This window comes from Papio anubis, chromosome 11 (assembly GCF_008728515.1).
Source record: "Papio anubis isolate 15944 chromosome 11, Panubis1.0, whole genome shotgun sequence".
Taxonomy (NCBI): Eukaryota; Metazoa; Chordata; class Mammalia; order Primates; family Cercopithecidae; genus Papio; species Papio anubis.
In genome coordinates this window covers 33,493,911-33,512,083 of record NC_044986.1, presented here as the reverse complement: position 1 = coordinate 33,512,083, position 18,173 = coordinate 33,493,911, and the positions used below count along the sequence as shown (strand labels likewise).

Below are 18,173 nucleotides of genomic sequence, written 5' to 3'. Positions count from 1 at the left end.
GTCTCTACTAAAAATACAAAAATTAGCTGGGCGTGGTGGTGTGCACCTTTAATCCCAGCTACTCAGGAGGCTGAGGCAGGAGAATCGCTTAGACCCAGGAGGCGGAGGTTGCAGTGAGCTGAGATCGCACCATTGCACTCCAGCTTGGGCGACAGAGTGAGACTCCATCTGAAAAAAAAAAAAGAAAAAGAAATCATTTAGTGAGTGTGTGCTCCATGGAGGGCTCTATGCTGAGGGAGAAAAATACAAAGACACAGAAGAAATAGATATTATTGATTTAGATGGGTTAACACTGAGTTGAGTTGATGCTTAATTCTTGCTTGTTTAGTTGATGTAAAGATGGCTTAGCAGTCTTTCTGCAAGAAATTCCAGATGCTGATTTACCTGCTTTGTTTGCAAATTTCATCTCCTACCTGACTTTTCCAGTTGTCTGGAAGGGGCAGGTGGTGGCTGGGGCCTCCATACTTCTCGTTGTAGTAGATATAGGTATTGAGATCAGGGAAGTTACGGTTCAGGTCCACTCCATTTGCATTGTTCCTGCCAACTAGATACCCATGCTTGTTTGGGCCCTAAGGAGAAAATGAAAAGATGAAAAATGAAGGTTTCAGATTGAATCCTATATTTTCTAACTTATTTTTTTGGAGACAGGTTCTCACTCTGTTGCCCAGGCTGGAGTGCAGTAGTACAATCTTGGCTCACTGCAACCTCTACCTACTAGGCTCAAACAATCCTCCCATCTCAGTCTCCTGAGTAGCTGGGATAACAAGCATATGCCATCACACCCACTAATTGTTCTTTATTCTTTTCTTTTTTTGGTAGAGATGAGGCTGGTTGCCCAGGCTGGTATCAAACTCCTGGGCTCAAGTGATCTACCCGCCTCACCCTTCCAAAGTGCTGAGAGGCCAGGCTCAGGCCTGTAATCTCAGCACTTTGGGAGGCGGAGGCAGGTGGATCACTTGAGGTCAGGAGTTCAAGTTCAGCCTGGCCCAAATGGTGAAACCCCATCTCTACTAAAAAATACAAAAATTAGCTGGGTGTGGTGGCACATGCCTGTAGTCCCAGCTACTCGGGAGGCTGAGGCATGAGAATCACTTGAACCCAGGAAATGGAGGTTGCAGTGGGCCAAGAACACGCCACTGTACTAGAGTCTGGGTGACAGTGCAAGGCTCTGTCTAAAAAAAACAAACCAAACAAACAAAGTGCTGAGATTACAGGCTAGAGCTACCGCATGCAGTCATGAATCCTATATTTGAAGAACATTGTATAGTTCTTAGATATTAGCTTCATCAAATGATGTAACATTTTTTTTCCCTTAGCCCCCATCACAGGAAGATGAATCATTTTCATCTTTAACTTATCCAAAGTCACAGTGGTGTGCTTCAAGTTCCCTGTAGATCACATGTAAGAGGTACATATCTCAAGGGAAGTTCTAGTAAGAGTAGGGTGTTTCAGGATCATGGGAATCCCAATGTTTTATGAACAGCTTTATTGAGATATAATTCATATACTGTAAAATTCACTCATTTTAAATGTACAATTCAATGAATTTTAGTATGTTTACAGAGTTGTATAACCATCATTGCAATCTGATTTTAGAACATTTCTGTGACACTAAATAGACACTTCATTCCCATTTATCATTTTCACTCCAGACCTAGGTAATAACTTTCTGTCTCCTTAGACTTGCCTCTTCTGGACAGATCACATAAGTGGGTCATACATTATCTGTTCTTTTGTGGGCTTTTCCCCCCCACTGGACATAATGTTTGTGAGGTTCATCTATGTTGTAGCATGTATCAGTACTTCATTTCTTTCTATTGTTGCATAGTTCCATTACATGGATTTATCACATTTTGTTTATCCATTCACCAGTATGAGTATTAGTTTAATACTATTAGTATTAGGAAACTGTATTAGTTTCCTAGGGCTGCCATAACAATCACCACAAACTAGGTGGCTTATAACAACAGCAATTTATTCTCCAATTTATTCTCTGGAGGCTAGAAGTTGTAATCAAGTCAACTAGAGGGACAGCACACTCTCTGGTCCCCTTCTTTGCTTCTTCCAGCTTGTGGTGGCCGGAGGCAGTCCTTGGCATTCCTTGGCTCGTAGACCCATCATTCTAATTTCTGCTTTCATCTTTACATGGCCTCCTCCCCAGTCTGTCCACATCTCTATTCACAAATTTCTTTCTTCTTACAAGGACACCAGGTATGCTGGATTTAGAGTCCATCCTGATCTTATGTGACCTCATCTTAACTTAATTGTATCCGTAAAGACCCTCAGTAGCCCCTCCATATCCATGGGTTCCACATCTGTGGACTCAACCAACCTCTGATTGAAAATGTAGTGAGGCCTATAATGGTTGCATCTGTACTGAACATGTACATACTTTTTTCTTGTCATTATTCCTTAAACAGTACATTATAACAACTGTTTACATAGCATTTACATTGTACTGGGTAACATAAGTAATCTAGGGATAATTTAAAGTATATAGGAGGATGTGCATAAGTTATGTGCAAATACTATGCCATTTTATATAAGGGACCTGAGCATCTGAGGATTTTGGTATTGGTGGGGGGCCCTGGAACCAATCACCTACGGATACTGAAGGATGACTATGTATTGCCAAATAAGGTCAGAGTCACAGAATTCAGGTGAATGCGAATTTTGGCAAAGGGTGGTAGGGGGAGATTCATGGATATTTGAGTTGTTTTCACCTTTTGGCTATTGTTAATAATGCTGCTTTGAACATCCATGCACAAGTCTTTGTGTGGATGTATGTTTTCATTTCCTCTGGGTAGATATCTATAAGTAGAACTGCCAAGTCATAAGGTAAGTCCATGCTTAACTGTTTTTTGTTTGTTTGTTTGTTTTTTGAGACAGGGTCTCGCTCTGTTGCCCAGGCTGGAGTGTAATGGCATGATTATGGCTCACTGCAGCCTTAACCTCCTGAGCTCAGGTGATCCTCCCACCTCAGCCTCCTGGTAGCTGGTACTTACAGGCATGAGCCACAACACCTGGCTAATTTTAACTTATTTGTAAAGATGGGGTTTTGCCATGTTGCCTAGGCTGGTCTCGAACTTCTAGGCTCAAGTGATCCACCTACCTCCCAAAGTGCTGGGATTACAGACATGAGCCACTACGGCCTTATGTTTAATTTTTTGAGAAACTGTTCAACTGTTTTTCAAAGTGGTTACACTAGAGAAACTCACTTCTCCCCCTTTCAAAAAATTTAGGATCCTTGTTTATCTTTCTTCTGAACAATATCAACTTTGTGGATCCCTTCATTTCTCTGTCCATATTTCAGGTTTTATCATTTATTTGCTTATGTATTCACTCACTCATTAGGTCATCTATTTAGTCAACCAACATTTACTTAAGTCCTTCTCTATCCAGAGCTCTCAGATAGACACTGGGGAAAGAGACAAGTGAGACATTGTAGTCTAGCCTTCTAGGAGTTCATAGTACACATGGGGAGATGGACATACACATAAGTAATTAAATACATAGAGTGATAGAATAGAGATATGTTACAAGGCTCATTCAAAATTGAAATTCCGTTTAATGTTTTGTGTGGCACTGGAGAAGGGAAATAGTGCCAAGTGGGTCCCTGTAGACTGAGAAGGTGGAGCCCAAATTGTAGGCTGTTCCTGGAAGTGAATGAATGGATGCCAGGAAGCTAGAATCTCACAGATGAACTGCTGCTCTCATATTTTCCCTTTTCTAAGCAATAAAATGCGGCAGATTACATTTTTTTCTAAGAATTCAGTATTATTCTCAGATTTCTCCTCTTTTCATGGCACCCTGCTTGGATTTCATTCTTAGATCCCATTGAAAACATAATTGTTCTGAAGTTCCTGTAAGTTTCCTACATTAGTTCTGTTCCAATGGAAAACATTTATCGGATCTTTGATTTTGGTGTACACTTCTGTGACATATGATTTTCTTTATGCTTCCAGGGGCTTGTCACTGCTTGCTTATTTATATCAAGGCAGCTCTTGACCGTCAGCATAAACAGCTATGAGCGTTATCCACTGATTTCCCTGCATACTGGTCAATAGTTAGGTTGGCAGGAAAGGGCTTCCCCTAACAGAAGGTTTCACAAACAGGGCTAGTGTTGTGTTTCCTATTACCGCTGTAACAAATTACCACAAAGTTAGTGGTTTTAACAGCACGAGTGTATTGTCTCATAGTTTTGGAGGTCAGAAGACTAAAACAGGTCTCACAGCCCTAAAAGCAAGGTGTCAGCGGGCTACGTTCCTTCATGGGACTAGGGGAATCTGTTCCCTGACTTCTCTAGCTTCTAGAGACCATTCACATTCCTTGGGTCTTCCACTTTTTTTTTTTTTTTTTTTTTTTGAGACGGAGTTTTGCTCTTGTTTTCCAGGCTGGAGTGCAATGGCATGATCTTGGCTCACCGCAACCTCCACCTCCCGGGTTCAAGTGATTCTCCTGCCTCAGCCTCCCGAGTAGCTGGGATTAAAAGCATGCATCACCACGCCCGGCTAATTTTGTATTTTTATTAGAGACGGGGTTTCTCCATGTTGGTCAGGCTGGTCTCGAACTCCCGACCTCAGGTGATCTGCCCGCCTCAGCCTCCCAAAGTGCTGGGATTATAGGCATGAGCCACAGCACCCGGCCAAGGATCTTCCATCTTTAAAGCCAGCTGCATAACATCTTCAGATCTCTCTCTGACTGTGACCTTTGTCTCCCTCTTCTACATTTAAAGGACCCTTGTCACTGATGACACTGGGCCCCATCCTCCCACAATACTCCAGGTTATTTTAAGGTCAACTAATTAGCAACCTTAGTTCCATCTGCAACCTTAATTCCTCCTTGCCCAGTAACATAACATATTCATAGGTTCTGAGGATTAGGACATGAACATCTTTGGTGGGGGGCATTATTCTGGCCACCTACACATGGCTTTAAAGTCTGGTGGCCAGGAAGTTCTTCTCTGTGTAGCCGCGCAGACAGCTTGCCTCTGGGTATGGCAGATATCTCTGAGAGGCTGAGAACCTGATGGGTCCTCTCGGGTTCAGGTTCAAGGTCTGCTCCCTCTGAATAAGAACACAGCAGGTGAGCAGAGGTAACCAGCTTCCCAGAAATGGCTCTAAGATTCAGTGGACTGGCAGGGGTTTTCCCCACTCCCTCCCACCCCACCTCCTGCAATGGATGTGAGCAGGACTGAGCTGGTTCTCCACTCTCCCCACTGCAACACAGGAAAGGGCTAATAGAAGGAAATCAGCTAGGCTGGAATTCCCTCCCACACCTCTTTCCAATTTTCCTGCTCTTTGGGAACTCAGGTCTTGAGGAAGAGTAGTGGGCACCACCCTGATTTCCAGTGGTGAAAGAAAGTTATCTTTCTTCATTTGTTGAGTAATTTCAACAGGAAGTGGTGAGACTGCAAGAGTCAAGTTTGTGTTTGGTTCAACGTCCTGGCTCTATCGCTCTCTCTGTCTCTACTTACCCCCCAGGCCGATCCTCAAGTCAGTTTAAAATATGCTTTAACGTACTCTCCCCCGAAGAAAATCCCGCCTTTTAAATTTAATTTAATTTTAATTTTAATTTTAATTTTTTGAGACAGAGTTTCGCTCTTGTTGCCCAGGCTGGAGTGCAATGGCACAATCATGGCTCACCACAACCTCTGCCTCCTGGGTTCAAGCGATTCTCCTGCCTCAGCCTCCTCAGTAGGTGGAATTACAGGCATGGGCCACCACGCCCAGCTAATTTTTTGTATTTTTAGTAGAGACAGGGTTTCTCCATGTTGGTCAGGCTGATCTCGAACTCCTAACCTCAGGTGATCCGCCCACCTCGGCCTCCCAAAGTGCTGGGATTACAGGCGTGAACCACCGCACCCGGCCAAAAACCCTGCCTTTTAAACACAGCTTTTAAAGGAACATCTCCATTGCATAAAGCAGATGGATGCTTGGCCTCACCCTTGACAATACTAACTCAGTAGGTCTGGGATGGGACCTGGGAATCTGTATTTCAAAATCTTCACCTGTGATTCTGATGCATGGCCACAAAAGATTTAATGTTAGGCATATTGGTCTGAAACACTTGATTCAAGCACATTGATTTAAAATTACGCACATCGGTCTGAAACACTTAAGATGTTAATAATAAGACAAATGTTAGGCACACTGACATTTTGAATTTATGTTAGAAAATAAAGTAAAAAGTCCTGCCAGGCATGGTGGCTCATACCTGTAATCCCAGCACTTTGGAAGGCTGAGGCAGGTGGATCACCTGAGATCAGGAGTTTGAGACTAGCCTGACAACCTGGTGAAATCCCGTCTCTACGAAAAATACAAAAAATTAGCTGGGCATGGTGGCGCATGCCCATAGACCCAGCTACTCGAGGGCTGAGGCAGGAGAATTGCTTGAACCTGGGAGGCAGAAGTTGCAGTGAGCCAAGATCGCACCACTGCACTCCAGCCTGGGCAACAAAGCAAGACTCCATCTCAAAAAAAAAAAAAAAAAAGTCCTTAGACATTTTTTCTTATTGGTCCCACTGCAAATATAACTCTAAAATATAGAATCAATAGGTTAAATACTATACTAGTAGAGGAAACAACTCTATGGAAATATAATACAGTATGAAGAATCTAGAATTAGCCCCCTACCCCCCAATTCTGGGGAAAGCCTGTTGTCCTTGTTATTTTCTCCACAAATGCAAATGGAAATGTAGTGTGGAAGGAAGAAAGGTATTTAGGGTTTGAAGCTAAAAGTTCAGGAAAGGAGCTTTGTTTTGCAATATCCCTCCACATCTGTTGAGTATTTTCCAGGTTACAAAGTGTTGTCACAGATATTGCCACATTAATCCTCACAATAAAACCCTGAGGTCATCTGGAAAGGTGTTGAGGGAATGCAGGCTCAGAGAGAGCCCACGTTTATTGACTGAGGTGCTGTAGGACTGAACCCACCTCTTCATCCTTTCTTATATTTCTGATAGATTTTTTCTCTTGACCATTTAATCTTTTACTTTTAACATTTGTGACATTTACAGCGGGACAGAGAGGGAATCTTGTCCACTGGCCTTTATTTCCTAAGAAGGCCTTGATCTCTCCCCGTCATCTCCCTTGGACCTCGTACCTGAGCAGCAGCCACCTCGTAGCCGTCGGGGTTCATGGATGGCAGGATGTGAATGCGCGTGTCCTGGATGAGTCGGACAATGCGCTGGTTCCTGTTCCGGAACTCCTCGCACAGAAACTCTGACAGCTGCAGCATCAGCTCACGACCCAGCGCTTCGTTGCCATGCATGTTCCCCACGTACTTGACCTCCGGTTCCACTGCAAGGAAAAAATGCAAGGAAGAGAAAAGATGGGGGAAGCTTGGAAGTGCCATTGACGCATAACCTTGCACGAAGACCTTTTTTCTCTTTTTCAGTAATGAATGAAAGAAAATCCCATGTTTTCATTGGGTCTTTTGCAATAATCCCTGAGCCCCTTCCTAACCAATTACAGTTATGAAAACTACAAAAATTCATGCCAGGGATAATAATGAGTGCCATTTATTGAACCCCCATAGTGTACTAGACAGTTATGTTCGATACTGCTAAAATTCACAGAAAACCTGTAAAGTGGGCATTAATAGCCTCAGGGTGAGGGTAATAAGGATGGGAGAGATTAAGTAACTTGTCTGAGGTTGTCTAGCTAATGGCTCTATGGAGGCCCAAGCCCACGTGGCACTTACAGTGCCATTTACAGTAGCATGCTGCTTCTTAGAGACAAACCTTTCAGGATGAGGATGTTTCCCCAGAACCTGCTCTCATGGAGTACTCTAGGTTTTAGCATAACAGCTGCTAATGATCCCAGTTGAAAACTTAATTTTCTTGGCACTTGAAAAGTTTCTTACTCCATCTGAACAAGAACACAGCAGGTGAGCAGAGGTGACCAGCCTCGCAGAGATGGATCTAAGATTCAGTGGGCTGGCAGGGGGTTTCCCCACTCCCTCCCACCCCACCTACCACAAAGAATAGGACTGTGGGCAGGACTGAGCTTTTTCTCCATTCTCCCCACTGCAATATGGGAAAACTAAAATCACTCCTTCAAATCCAAGCAGGCCAAGTCTGGAGGCACAGAATAGGAAGGCACCTGCTATGTCTCATGCCTTAGTCTTCTCTTGGGCCATATTAACTGTTCAGCTTGAGGTAAGTATTGAAGATCTGAAAGTTTCTGGGATCACCTAAAGAAAATCATTCTTGCCCTCTTTCAAGAGGTAGGAGAAAAGCTCTTGCCAAATTATTTCTCTTCCACTCAACATTTTCCTGCCTCCATGACTTTTCTGGTTCTGTACCTCTTCATCTTCTCATTTCCAAATCCTTCTCACCACCCTTCTAGGCCCAGTTCACATGATATTCTGTCAAGTCATCTTGGGTTCTCCTTGATGAGAGAGAGCTCTCTGTTGACTTCCCCGATTTTACCTTTTTCTTTTTTTCTTTTTTTTCTTTTCTTTTTTTTTTGAGATGGAGTCTCTCTCTGTCACCCAGTCTGAAGTGCACAATCCCAGCTCACTGCAACCTCCACCTCCTGGGTTCAAGCAATTCTCCTGCCTCAGCCTCCCAATTAGCTGGGTTTACAGGTGCCTGCCACCACACGTGGCTAATTTTTATATTTTTAGTAGAGACGGGGTTTCACTGTGTTGGCCAGGCTGGTCTCAAACTCCTGACCTCAGGTGATCTACCCACCTTGACCTCTCAAAGTGCTGGGATTACAGGTGTGAGTCATTGCGCCCAGCAGGTTTTACCTGTTTTTGTACATGTTCTACTTCCTTTACTGGACCTGGCCTTAGCAGTGTACATAATTTTTAACTTGTGACACCATTCATTATTATTTATCTTAGTATACCTACAGCAGTTTTTCTCAAAGGAATGCTTATAATCCATAAGGATCATGTGGTGGATTTTCCATAGTGGGTATTCTTTAATCTTAGTGTATTTTTTTTAATCGTAGATTATGTCTTTCTTACTTTTCTTGGTGTTAAAATGTTTTTTTCTGTTAGAAAAGGATGGATATAGAAGATGACAGGTAGTTTTCTTCACATCCTTATTCAGTAAAATAAAATTTGGAAGATATGTTTTAGTTCCCTCCAGTCTCTTATTTATGTAAAAAAGAAAAACCACCTTTTTAAAACTTCTTTATGAAACCTGTAAGTCTGGGAACCACTGCCCTGTAGAACTTTGGACAGTGCCATGCACTTAGTAGATGCTTAATATCAGATTCTTTTGGCTCTCTTTTTTCTTTTATTTTTCCTTTTTCTTTCTTTCTTTCTTTTTTTTTTTTTTTTTTTTATTTAGAGACAGGGTCTTGCTTAGTCATTCATGCTGGAGTGCAGTGGTACAATCATAGCTCAGGACAGCCTCTCGAATTCCTCGGTTCAAGCCATCCTCCCGCCTCAGCCTCCTGAGTAGCTGGGACCACAAGTGCATACCACCACACCAGGCTAATTTTCTAAAAAAATTTATTATAGAGACAAGGTCTCACTATGTTGCCCAGACTGGTCTGAAACTTTTGGCCTCAGGCAATCCTCCCAAAGTACTGGGATTACAGGCATAAGCCACCACAGCTGGCCTCTACTTTCAATATATCTGGAATACAACCACTTCTCATAACAATTACTGCTACCATTTTGGTTCAAGCCCCTGAACCTTCAAGCTTGGTACTATTGGCCATATTAGGTTATTGCAATAAATCTCCCACTTGCTCTCCCTGCAGCTGCCTAGCCCCTTTAAAGTCTATTCTCCAGAGTCAGGGGTTGGCAAAACTTTTTTATAAAGGACTAGAGAGTAAATCCTTTAGGCTTTGTGGGCTGTGTTGTCTCTGTCACAGCTACTCAACTCTTCCAGCAAAAGCAGCCACAGACAAGATAAAAGTGAGTGGGCGTGACTGTGTTCCCATAAAACTTCATTTACCAAAACAGGTGGCTGGCCCTTGGGCTGTAGTTTGCTGACCCCTGTTCTGAGTGATCTTTACAAAATTTAAGTCAGATCGTCTCCCTCTTCTGCTTAAAAAACCCTCCAGAGGCTTCTCACTTGACTCAAAGTAAAAGCCCAGATCTTTATCAGGGCTTATAACGCCCTGCGTGATCTCCTATTGCCGGGTGTCCCCATCACATGGCTGTGACCTCCTCTCTTGCTCTCCCCTCGTTCACTTGGCTGGAGCCCCACTGGCCCCCTTGCTGTTCCTCACATGTGCCAAGCATGCTCCAGAGCGTTGCCTTTGCTCTTCCCTCTGCCCGCCATCTTTTCCTGCCCAATATCATGGTGGCATGTGCCATCACACCCATCCTTCAGCTCTCTGCTCAAAGCCACCTCAGTGGAGACGCCTCTCCTGAGTGCCTCCCCCGCCCCTTGTCTTCCTCCATGCCATCCTTATCTCTTTTTCCTGATTTAGTTTTCTCTACAGCACTTATTTCCATCTGATGTAATACATATTTACTCAGTTACCCATTTATTGCCAGCCTTACCCCACTAGAATTTGAGCCCATGAGGGCAGGTTCTTTGTTTTATTCTCTGTTGTACTTCCAGAGTCTACAAAAGTGCCTGCATATTGTAGGTGATTGGTAAATATTTGTGGAATGAATGAATGAAAGGAATGAATGGGTGAATAGCAGTTAAAGCGCTTCAGAGGAAAGAGGGAACAGTGAGGGCTAGAGTCCTGTGAAAAAACTTCAGGGAAGGTCTTGAAAGCTAGAAAGTACAGAAGCACCAAGAACGGGGCTTGGAGTGTTGGGGGCTAACCCCATGAGGTCCATGAACACTTGCAAGCTTCCACAGTGAACATATAATCTGATTGACAGCAGGCTGCTTGCTATGGAAGTGCAGTTTCAAAGTGAGGCAATTATCCCAGGTAACCCCATGGCCTTCTTTGAGCCTCCTCCATGCAATATTCTGAATCCCATGGCCAGTCCATGGGGTGTGAGGCTTTTAAAGTAGGAAACTGGGATCATGTCAGGATTTAGGAAAATTTTTCTGGCATCTGTGTACCAAATGGAAGATTCAGAATGCAGCAGTTAGAAGTTAGAAACCTGGTCAGGTGTGGTGGCTCACGCCTGTAATCTCAATACTTTCGGAGGCCAAGGCGGGCGGATCACTTGAGGTCAGGAGTTCGAGACCAGCCTGGCCAACATGGTGAAACTCCATCTCTACTAAAAATTTTAAAAATTAGCCAGGTATGGTGGTACATGCCTGTAATCCCAGCTACTTGGGAGGCTGAGGCAGGAGAATCGCTTGAACCCGGGAGGCGGAGGTTTCAGTGAGCTGAGATTGTGCCACTGCATTCCAGCCTGGGCAACACAGTGAGAGACTCTGTCTCAAAAAAAAAAAAAGAAGTTAGAGACCAGTTAGGGGTTCAGCGCAATCATGTAGGCAGCTTGTGATGGAGTCTGGACTCAGACGGGATGTGGAAGTGGAGAGGTAAAGGGAGATTTGAAGTTGACAGTTTGAAGGAGGAATTGGTAAGGAAAAAAGTAAGAAATTAGAAACAAATGTCCATCAATATACGGACAGTTAAATACAGTCATGCAATGAGCTATTACACAGCCAAACCCACAATGATGTAGATCTGCACTTATAGACATGGATGCTATCCATAACAGATTGTGAAATGAGAAGGGCAGCTATAATGCAATTTCATTTTTATAGAAACGATTACATGTATTTGTGTCAGGGGGTTTAAATATGCATAGAAAAAAGTCTGGAAGGATATACATCAGTACATTAATGGTGGTGGGATTTGGGGTGAGTTTTATTATTTTTTTCCTTATCTAATTTCTAAATTTTAATCCAAACATGAATTACTTTTGTAGTAGAAACAAACTAAAAAAAGGAATCCAGGCTAACTGTGGTGGCTTACGCTTGTAATCCCAACACTGGGAGGCCCAGGTGGGTGGATTGCCTGAGCCCAGGAGTTTGAGATTAGCCTGGGTAACATGATGAAACCCTGTCTCTACTAAAAATACAAAAATTAGCCGGGCATGGTGGTGCATGCCTGTGGTCCCAGCTATCTAGGAGGCTGAGGGAAAAGGATCACCTGAGCCCAGGAGGTCGAGGCTGCAGTGAGCTGAGATCATGCCACTGAATTCCAGCCTGGGCAACAGAGCCAGATCATGTGTCTCAAAAAAAAAAAAAAAAGAAAAAAAGAATCCAGTAAATAAAACTAACACCCCAGTCCCCAAACTCTGTCTGGAATACCACACTGTCACTCCCTGAAGAGATTTCCCTATGCCCTTCTAAGCTTCCTGGCAGAACTGGAAGGGCTGTTTGTTTCTGCCTGTGTCTCCTGAGCCATTGGATCGGGAAAGACAGAACAATAGCAAGGGGAAAAGAAAGGAAGTGGGGGAAAGGAAGGGAGGTGGGACATGAGCAGGGAAGCAGACTCATCTTTTACCATTAAGGTTTTGAGCAAACAGAACCCAAAAAGGAGGAAAGGGCTGAAGCCTGAAGGAGGGCTATAACTCCCCAGAGGCAGTGGCAGTTTGAGGGCTAAGAGGGAAATAGCACAGGCTGAGAAAGAGATAGTACCTTGTAGGTGGAGGCATCCACGGACCACCCCAGAAACCACCCCAATTACTGGATTTGCAAGGGAAGGGCTCTGCCCCACACACCCTCAAGAGCTGTTCAGGACTTACAGAGTTCGTGGATTCCAGGGTGGTCGCTGAACTCCAGCACGTAGAGGTGTCTCCCCTCCACGCTGCGCCCAATGCTGTAGACCCGCGTGATGCTGGGGCATTCGTTTTGCACCTTGTACAGTGTCCGCACAAGATCATCATAGCGGTGGTGGCGGAAGGTCACCGGGGCAACCAACTTGAAGAGAAGGAGGAGGTGGAGAAAGACTGAGAGCAGGTCTGACATCTTGCTGGGCTTTTCAAAGAGAGCCACTGAAATGCGCCCCACCTCCTTAAACAACCTAGCCTCTTCACCCGCCGAAATCCAAGGTCCGCCTAGCTTCCCGCTTGTAAACACCAGTCCAACTTGGAAGACGTTGCGAACTGTCCGTCCAAGGCTGGAAATTCTTTATGTCGCTCTGGAATAGCCACTCATCTCTCCTCCCTCTCTCCCTTTCCTTCTCTAATCCGGGAAAGCCTTTTGAAAAGTTTTTTGCACTTCCCCAGATGGGTAGTTTCACTGATTCTGGTTTACTGGTTAACTGGACTGTAAACAGGCTTCAATAAATAGCTGCTTATAACCCTTTGATTCCCGGAGAATTTTTAAAAACTTGGCCTGTGCCTGTTCCCTTTATTACAACTTTCAAAAAAAGTTATCTGTCCCTTTTGATTCATCCCATGTACTGCTGCCTGCCTACCTTTCTGGAGCGTGGCTGTATTTTGTCCTTTTTTTCCTCAAAAATCTTTCAACAGATACCATTAAGAAAAGGAAAAGATTAGCCTTGGATGGGGAGAAAACAATTGTAAATCATGTATCTGATAATACCCCCATAATACGTAAAGAATCCTTACAATACAACAAAAAGACAAACAACCCAATTAAAACATGGGCAAAACATTTGACCAGAATAGATATACAAATGGCTAATAAGCACATTTAAAGATGTTCAGTGTCATTAGTCATTAAGGAAATGCAAATTAAAACCACATGAGATCCCAGGCATGGTGGCTCATGCCTGTAATCTCAGCACTTTGGGAGGCCAAACTGGGAGGATCACTTGAGCCCAGGAGTTTGAGATCAGCCCGGGCAACACAGCAAGACCCCATCTCTACAAATAATTTTAAAATTAGCTGGGTGTGATGGCATATCTGTAGTTTCAGCTACTTAGGAGGCTGAGGCAGAGAACCACTTGAACCTGGGTGGCAGGGCCTGAAGTGAGCCATGATCATGCCACTACACTCCAGCCTGGGCAACAGAGTGAGACCTCATCTCAAAAAACAAATGAAAACCACACATGAGATATTACTTTAACTCCACTAGAATGGCTAAAATAAAAAAGACAGACAATAACAAGTGTTGGTGAGAATAGGAGAAACTAGAACCCTCATAAGTAGTGCAGCCAGGCCAGGTACAGTGGCTCACGCCTGTAATCCCAGCACTTTAAGAGGCTGAGGCAGGTGGATCACGAAGTCAAGAGGTTGAGACCATCCTGGCAAACACGGTAAAATCTGCTCTCTACTAAAAACACAAAAATTAGCTGGGCGTGGTGGCACACACCTGTAGTCCCAGCTACTCAGGAGGCTGAGGCAGGAGAATTGCTTGAACCTGGGAGGCGGAGGTTGCAGCGAGCCGAGATCATACCACTGCACTCCAGTCTGGTGACAGAGCGAGACTCCGTCTCAAAAAAAATAAAAAATAAAGATAAATAAATAAATAAATAGTGCAGCCAGTTTGGAAATCACTTTAGTAGTTTCTTACAAGGTTAAATATATACTTACTATATAATACAGCAGTTTCACTCCTAGGTATCTATGCAAGAGAAATGAAAACACGCATCCACACAAAAACTTGTACATAAATGTCCACAGCAGTATTGTTCATAAGAGACAAAAAGTGGAAACAACCCAAATGTCCATCAAACACTGAGCAGATAAACAAAATATGGCATATCCATACAATGAAATAGTGTTTGACAATAGAAAGGAATGGAGTGCTAATACATTGTGTGATGTGAATGAATCTTACACATGCCCGGTGAAAGAAGCCAAACCCCAAACACCACATATTGTATGATTAAGTTCATATGAATGTTTGGAAAAGGCAAATATATAAAGACAGAAAGAAGATTAGAGGTTGCCAAGGGCTGGGATTAGATATGTGGACACAAAATGTCTTTTAGAGTGATAGAAATGTTCTAAAATTCGATTGTGGTGATGGTGGTGGCTATAAACTCTATAAATATACTAAAATTCATTGAGTTGCATACTTAAAACAGATTAATTCTATGGTATGCAAATTGTATCTCAATAAAGCTGTTTTTAAAAAGGGAATAAAAATTAAGTACAGCCCTTCAAAAGAATTAAATATAAATTTACCATACAACTCAACAATTCCATTCCTGGGTACCTACCCAATAGAACAAACTTGCCCACAGAATGTTCATAGCAGCATTATTCGTAATAGGCAAAAAGTAGAAACCACCTAAATGTCTATCAATTGGTGAACAGATAAATAAAATGTGATATAACCATACAATGGAACACTATTCAGCAATAAAAAGAATAAAATACGACTACATGCTACAATGTGGATGAACTTCAAAAATACTATGCTAAGTGAAAGAAGCCAGACATGAAAAAAACACATATTGTACAATTCCATTTATATGAAATGTCCTGCAAGGGTAAACCTATAGAGACAGAAAGTAAAATAATGTTTGCCTGATGTTGGGAATGGGAATGGAAATTAAGTATAAATGGGCATGAGGGATTTATTTTCTAACGGATGAATCAGCACTCAAACTGGATCCAAGGAAGAGCTTATTGGAGTGATGGAGATGTTCTAAAACTGGGGATGGTAATAGTTGGTCAGCTTGATAACTTTACTAAACATCACTTAATTGTAAACTTACCAGGTGCAGTTGCTCACGCCTGTGATCCCAGCACTTTGGGAGGCTGAGGCAGGTGACTCACTTGAGGTCAGGAGTTCGAGACCAGCCTAACCAACATGGTGAAACTCCATCTCTACTAAAAATATAAAAGTTAGCCAGGCGTGGTGGCACATGCCTATAATCCCAGGTACTCAGGAGGCTGAGGCAGAAGAATTGTTTGAACCCAGGAGGCAGAGATTGCAGTGAGCTGAGATCATGCCACTGCACTCCAGCCTGGGTGACAGAGACTTCATCTCAAAAAAAGAAAAAAAAAATCATTTAATTGTAAACTTAAAAAGGGTGAATGTTGTGGTATGTAAATTAGACCTTAATAAAATTGTTGGTTTTAATTATTTATTTATTTTTTGAGACAGAGTCTCACTCTTTTCACCTAGGCTGGAGTGCAATGGCACAATCTCCATCCACTGCAACCTCCGCCTCCTGGGTTCAAACGATTCTCCTGCCTTAGTCTCCAGAGTAGCTGGGATTACAGGCACCCCCCACCATGCCTGGCTAATTTTTATATTTTTAGTAGAGACGGGGTTTCACCATGTTGGCCAGGCTGGTCTTGAACTCCTGACCTCAGATCTGCCCACCTCGGTCTCCCAAAGTGCTGGGATTAGAGGCATGAGCCACCACGCCCGGCCTAAAATTGTTGTTTTTAAAAAGCAAAGTTTCAGTGAACCATCATGCACTGTCATGTAAAATTCAAATGCCTCAGATAGCCTTTTTGTCCTTGCTACCAAGTTCAGTTGTAACTTGTCATCCTGTCCCTCACTCTAGTGCAGCACTGTTGCTCCACCTCCTATCTTTGGAGCATGCCCCTGCCTTCCTGCTTTCACTCATGCTATTTCCCTAGGTAGCTCAATCCAGCTCAAATTCTGGGTCTTCCATACCTCCCCTTGTAGTTGCTACTACAATCAGTCTTTGTATCTCCAATTCTTATCACTTAGGAGCACCAAGCAGGTTCACCTCGCCTAGTTTTGGGAGGTTGGGGAGGGCTGGCTGGAGGATCTGCGGGAGCGGAACTAATTAGATTATTTTTAGAGTCCTGTCTCCCACTTGGAAACTGTGAAATGTTATGCTACATGGCAAAGGGGAATGAAGTTTGCAGAAAAAATGAAGGTTGTAGCCCAACATGGTGGCTCACGCCTGTAATCCAAGCACTTTGGGAGGCCAAGGCATGAGGATTGTTTGAGCCCAGGAGTTTGAGACCAGCGTGGGCAACATGGCAAGACCCCATCTCTACAAAAAATCAAAAGTTAGCCAGGCATGGTGGTGCATGCCTGTGGTCTCAGCTACTCAGGAGGCTGAGGTGGGAGGATTGCTTGAGCCCAGGAGGTCAAGGCTGCAGTGAGCCACGGTCATGCCACTGCGCTCCAACCTAGGTGACTGTCTCAAAAAAAATTAAGGTTGCTAATCAGCTGATCTTGACAGGAAGCTATATCTGGATTATCCAGGTGTGCCCATGCAATCACAATTGTGCTTCTAAGTGGAAGGAGGGGGGCAGGAGGGTCAGAGTGAGAGGGATGAGATGTGAGAGAGACTTGAGCAGCCATCACTGGCCCCAAAGATGGTGGAGGAGTGCCATGAGCTACAGGACGTCAACACCCTCTAAAAACTGCAAAAGGCAAGGAAACATATGCTCCTTGGAACCTCCACAAAGGAACACAGCTCTGCCAGCACCCTGATATTAGTACAATGAGACCCATTGCAGACTTCTGATCTCTAGACCTGTAAGATAATACATTTGTGTTGTTTTAAAATTTGTGCTCATTTTTTTAACCATAGCAACAGGAAACAAACACACCCCCAAATACCCACAGAACTGGGGTTCTTGGGGAGAGGCTGGAGCAGAAAGCTTCATTGTCTGACATCCTCCCAGGGTCTTGATTCAAATCTTGGGCAGCTAGCCCTGCAAATGGCTGTATAGGTCCGGACCAAATGGTATCTTCAGAGTTCTTTCTGTTTCTTCTCCTCCTCACCCTAATTTTAGGCATTTCCTTCTTTCTGGGTTCTCAGTGTTCTCAATGCCATCCCCGCCTGGACAGATGCATCTCCATTCTGCCTTAGGCAAATATTAATAACGCTTTACAATTCTACATTGCCTTACAGAGTACCAACTACTTCTTTATTTATTCCTCCCAAGGAAGAGGGTAATGTAATTCCATTTTAGAGGAGAAATTTTCCCAGTCACAAAACTAGTAAGTGGTGGAGGAGGGCCTGGACTCTGGCACAGTTAGCCTAATGTCCTGCTCAATGCATTTCAGTGAATTCAGTTATGGAACAAGGGTAAGAAGCCACCAGAGACATGTGAGCAAAGAGAGTACGTTTAAATCTAGAAAGAGTTGGAAGGAGGCAGAAGGATACTTACCCTCAAGTAGGGACATGGGGGCAATTGTCCTCTTTCATTTGTCATCCTTCCCTAGAACCTAGACAAAGGAGAGAGGAGAAAGGGGAAGGCAGAGGGTGAGAGCAAGAGCAAAAGAGTGAGAGAGAGAGAGACAGAGAGAGAGAGAGAATGCCAGCCCTGTGAACCAACCTTCCCAACCCAGACCTCTAGTTATTGTAGTTTTAAGATTTCTTTCTTTATATCCCCGTAGTAACTCTGCAGAGAAGTCTTGATAT

General features: G+C 43.6%; 1 protein-coding gene across 2 annotated transcripts in view; it reads right to left on the bottom strand.

The window, feature by feature from the left end:
• Nucleotides 1-18,173, bottom strand: part of CPN1 (carboxypeptidase N subunit 1) — a 65,430-nt gene that overhangs the window by 26,415 nt on the left and 20,842 nt on the right. Inside the window, exons 2-5 of one of the 2 annotated variants that reach the window (XM_021943578.2) lie at nt 17,920-17,977; nt 12,640-13,358; nt 7,105-7,301; nt 414-569 (exon numbers count right to left, since the gene is read on the bottom strand). In XM_021943578.2, coding sequence (XP_021799270.2) covers nt 414-569; nt 7,105-7,301; nt 12,640-12,862 — 576 coding nt within the window. In that variant the 5' untranslated portion in view covers nt 12,863-13,358; nt 17,920-17,977. Of the gene's footprint in view, nt 1-413; nt 570-7,104; nt 7,302-12,639; nt 13,507-17,919; nt 17,978-18,173 lie in introns of those variants that run through there. The other variant, XM_003904113.5, reaches the window with a different exon arrangement.